The 5,011-nt window shown below is 40.4% G+C and overlaps 1 protein-coding gene across 1 annotated transcript; it reads right to left on the bottom strand.

Moving 5' to 3' along the window:
* Nucleotides 1-345: 345 nt before the first annotated feature.
* LOC148041592 (uncharacterized) lies at nucleotides 346-923 on the bottom strand. The gene is made up of 2 exons (XM_087691263.1): nucleotides 738-923; nucleotides 346-600 (listed from the first exon to the last, which is right to left on the bottom strand). The coding sequence occupies exons 1-2, from the start codon at nucleotides 921-923 to the stop codon at nucleotides 346-348; spliced, it is 441 nt and encodes a 146-aa protein (XP_087547389.1).
* Nucleotides 924-5,011: the final 4,088 nt, after the last annotated feature.

Consider the following 5,011-nt stretch of genomic DNA (forward strand, 5'->3'; position numbering starts at 1 on the left):
AAGGAGCCCCCACTCCCCTTGTTTGCACTAAGTGCAACCCTCAGAGGAGTAGGGGCAATGTGTGTGTGGGGGGGGGAGGGGTGGGGGGTGGGAGGGGAAGTCCGGTCCCACTCCCCGCACTGGCCTTGGGTGTGACCGGTCTCTAATTCCTCAAGAAGTTTCTGGTACGCTGAACTGTGAAAAGACAACTGTCATGTTCTACCCGTTGCGGTGGCTCAAACATTGAGGATTTCTCAATGAAGAAATTCCAAATTAGCATTCACAAGACGACAACGGAAGTTATTTATTCATGCATGCCTCCACCAGGGCATAGTTCTACAAAGAGGCGGGCCGGCTTCTTATAAATTAGTTGAAGTGGGGATCGGAGATGTAGAAGCCCAGGCTATCGATATGGGTACCCTGACGGTCGAAGAAGCCAAGGATTTGTGGGTGAACAACGTGACCGTTCATGCCAGAGGGTTTCAGTTGAGGTGCATGTGCGGAGGAGACGCCCATCGCTAGCACTCCCTCGTAGTTGGAGTCGGGATGGAAGATGCTCTTGTTCTCACCCACGGTCAGAGAGATGTCAGCGGCTGCGATCCCGTTGGAGCCAAAGTCGACCTAAAATATCCAAAGCCGTCCACGTCCACGTCGTCAGTGAACGAACGTATAGTCGATGTACTACTGCGCAGTATTAACGCATAGCAATATCAAAGCAATGCGCCATGACTTGGCTAGTAATTTTACGACGTACATACCTCCGCGGCGGTACCGTTGGCACTGCCGTGCAACACGGTGGTCCCGTTGCCGTACATGACTCGAAAGCCATTGAGATTGTTGGACGTGTAGTAGATGGTGAGGTTGCACACCCCACCGTTGCTCCAACCGTCGTCGAAGGGGCTACCGCCCGCGAAGCCCCCCCACGGCCCAACTATGGCTGCCATAGACAATATTGCTGTATTGAAGGTAATAAAGGGCGTTGTTTGTGCGTGAGCCTGTGTTTTTTGCGTGTGCTACCTCTGGCGCCGGGCCTGCGCTCTCCATTTATAGGTGTCGCTCCCACCAGTACTACGTCTTCGAGGGTGAAAAGCTCTCTAGAGTTTTTAGAAACCTCTCTCTCTTTCTCTCTCTGTGTCTCGAGTCCCCCGAAGCATCCGTCGAATAAACACGTCTCGCAACGTGCTCTCGTGTGCCTTATTGTAACCCCGACACCTCAGCGTGCCTGTCTGCTCCTCGATAACACAAAAACGTGTCCATCGAAAACGGGCCTTAGGACATGAGGGAGCCTTGACTCTTGTTAAGGGTTGGAGAGCCCTTCTAGAGGCATTTTGACCTTCAACAGAAGGCAAATATTTTTAAAACCTTGTTATCCAAGGAAAGTAAAAAAATTTGCCCTTCATAGAGATGGGTATGATTTTACAAACCTTGTTATAGAAGGATAGTTATGACATGTGTGCTTGGTCATTGTTGCAAGCACGATTGATTATGAGAGAGGTTTCTCCAGAATGAATCATATTAAGTCCAATGATCGCAATAGATTGTCACTCTAGAGCTTGAATCAACTCATGTTCCTTTCATACAATGGTGCTAAGGATCCTATAGATGTTGATTGGGATGCCATCTATACAATGTGGGATGAATTAAAAGCTCATCGCAATGTTAATGTGGTAGCAACAAAGTTGATATAAGAAAGTATAAGTAATGGTGTGCTTTGATTGTATTGCTATTTCATTTGAGACTATGGATGATTGCAAAGCTATCTTGTTGCCTTTCTAGACTATCTTAATTGATTGAGCTTTAGCTTCAATCGGGCATTGCAATTTTATTTTTGGTGATAGCATTATAAATTTTTAAATGCTTAAATAATTACTCATATGTTGTACTAAGTTATAAATATTCTATCATCATATCATGTCGATATTAGATTTTTGTAAATTAATGGACACGAAAAACCAACAAGATGGCTTATATAAATGTCATAATTTTTTTTTCTCTAATACTATTCTATTAGCTAGAAATGTAAATTTTAGAATACATGTCTATCGAAGGTTAAAATTTTGAAAAAGCCCTTCCACAAGAAAGGCACTTGTTCACGAGCACTTCAATGGAAAAAACATAGGGGACTTTCAAAAATGCATCAAGCCTCATGCTCTGGATTCTACTGGGGACTATCAATATCATGCTCTCAAACCTGTGCTCCTCCAAGGCCTACATTTGACAAGATTTGCCCATTATTTCATGTGACAGTTGAAGTTTATTGAAGTACCTTCTATTGATCTACATTATAAAACTCAAACTATCTACAATTTTTGGTATGTTATAAGTAATGTTTTAAAAAAAAACAAGATGTGTTGTTTGACAGATAGAGCACTTTTTTGACTTGTTTTGATGGGCAAAATAGCCAAAGCAAGCATGACATCGATCAAATGAGTCGAGAAAAAACAAGAGCTAGCTTACATTTCAAAAAAGCTTTTCAAAATTGAAAAAAAGTTCTAAACATCACACTATGAAATCAGATGGATTTATGTATGGTTGAGAAAAAAGTTCCAGACAAGATGAGATGTCTATTCCTTGACAATGATAAATTTACTCTCTTGAAAGAAGGGCATACTTCCAATTCTTCACAAACAAATTGAGGTTATACTCCTGCCGTAGAAAGTAAAGCTTTGGGTTATCCTTCGATTCTCGCATGCATTCACTCTCACTCCACCCACCACCTTATTGTAGGGATCCTTGGGATCCCATGATCATATGCCTCTCTCTTTGGTATTGCATGTGGCCCACTTTAGTTTTTCCAATAGGAAGAAGATGGATTTTCTCCCACCAACCAATAACTTGAAGCCTAGCTGGTCCTCGCGATGAATGCAAATTTTGCTACTAGCTAGCTTTAAAACTAAAAGTGTACAATCTTTGTTGGTTCTCTTAAGTTTGAAGTACATTTCTTACCAAAAAATATCTATTTTCGCTGGTTAGAAATAGAATAAAGGCCATTTCCTCGAGAGCCTCCTTTGCCCTCTCTGCCATTGTATGAATTTGAGATTTTTTTGAACTATGAATGGAAACCGACTCAATACCTGAGGTACATAATGGAAGCCTTTTTGACTTGGAAGCTCGACTGCCTAATACAAAGCTCTCAAAACTTTGACTATGATTATGTGGGCAAAAGGGTTACTCGAGCTCGTTTTGATTTTGTAATGAATTTTTGCCAAGGAAACCCTGAGGATCACGGTTCTAGTTCTTTCTGTAGAGAGAGAGAGAGAGTACGAGAGAGATACACAAGACATGCTCCCAAAGAATGATTCATATTGATGTAGAGTTAGTATATATAGGTGAGACCCAAGTCAAGTGAGAGATGATATATATAGTTGTAACATCCCCACTCAAACAAAGGTCTCTGGCTGCGAGTGAAAAAACCCTTGGGGAGAACAAGGGAAAAACCTGAGCCCCTACACATACCTACGATACAAAAATGATTTACTATAAAGTTTTCTTGAATACAATGATACATGCCTCAATCAGTGACACAAGAACTTGGAGCAATACCAAGTTCATGTCTTAATGAGCTAAAGGCAGCTTCACTAAGAGCTTTTGTGAAGATGTCTGCAACCATTTGATCACTGGGACAATGCTCCACCATAATGGAACCTTTCTTAACTTCATGTCGAACATAATGATAATAAATAGCAATATGCTTTCATTTACTATGTTGTATATATTCTTTGGTAAGACTAATAGCACTTTGGTTATCACATCGAAGAGGTGTACTAGATGATGAAGGATGTCCCAAATCTGCAAGTAGTTGTCGAAGGCAAACTAGCTCGCGAGCTGCTAATGATGCAGCAACATATTCGGCTTCAGTTGTAGAAACCGCAACACATCGTTGTTTCTTGCTGGACCAAGAAACCAAACATCCATTTACAAAGAAACAATTCCCACTTGTAGATCACATGGATAAGTGTGAACTTGCCCAATCAGTGTCTTTATATCCAATAAGGTCAAGAGAAGTTGAAGAAGATAAAGAAGAATCCTCTCGACGACGATAAATAAGACTAAATTCCTTAGTACCCTTGAGGTACTTAAGAATACGTTTTGCAGCACTCCAATGAATAGTGGAAGGGAAAGAAAGATACTGTCCCAAAATGTTAGCTGCAAATAAAATATATGGTCTTGTGTTTAAACCAATAAATTGAAGACAACCAACAAGATTAGCAAAAGGTTTATGAATGGCTGATTCTTCATTGCGTATTGTAGATGTACCCTTGGTAGAGCTTGAAAGAATGGGAGTGTTAGTAGAGTGCGCATTTGTCAACCCAAACTTCTTAACAATATCATTAATAAACTTTGTCTGGCGAAGAAGAAGAATGCCTTGTTGTCGGTGTCGTTGAACTTGAATACCCAAACAAGAATGTGTCTCACCAAGATCCACCATTTCAAATGTAGTCGATAAAAGCTTCTTCATAGCATTCAAGAAAGCAATATTATTTGACACAAGAATAGTATCATCAACATATAGAGCAAGAATAATAAAATATTTGTCCTCCCTTTTGATGTAAAGATTTGGATCAGCAAAACATGCAACAAAACCTTTAGATGTGAGGAACTGATCAATCTTAATATACCAAGAATGAGAGGCTTGCTTCAATCCATATAATGCACGATGAAGCTGACATACAAGATGCTCTTATCCTGCAATCATAAAACCTTCAGGTTGCTCCATATAGATTTCTTCTTCAAGATCTCCATTGAGAAAAGCCGTTTTAACATCCATTTGGTGAATTTCTAGATCAAATAGTGTTGCAAAAGCCAAAATCATACGAACAGTTGTGGAGAGCACAACGGGAAAAAATGTTTCTTGATAATCTACTCCTACAATCTGTGAGTAACCTTTTGCAACAAGTCGTGCTTTGAACTTATCAAACGAGCCATCAGCTTTGGTCTTGGTTTTATAAACCCATTTATATTTGATAGGAACATGATTTGGGGGGATCAGTAAGAATCCATGTACCTTTGGAGATTAAAGAATCGTACTCAG

Source organism: Lygodium microphyllum, chromosome 1 (genome assembly GCF_053477565.2).
Source record: "Lygodium microphyllum isolate KBCC chromosome 1, Lygodium_microphyllum_v1.1.10, whole genome shotgun sequence".
Taxonomy (NCBI): Eukaryota; Viridiplantae; Streptophyta; class Polypodiopsida; order Schizaeales; family Lygodiaceae; genus Lygodium; species Lygodium microphyllum.

What these genes read in the sequence shown, in the direction of transcription:
- LOC148041592 (XM_087691263.1), bottom strand. Translation starts at nt 923, where the DNA reads ATGGCAGCCATAGTTGGGCCGTGGGGGGGCTTCGCGGGCGGTAGCCCC. An exon ending in CCAACGGTACCGCCGCGGAG is followed by an intron (nt 601 to 737) that starts GTATGTACGTCG and finishes TGGATATTTTAG; the next exon opens with GTCGACTTTGGCTCCAACGG.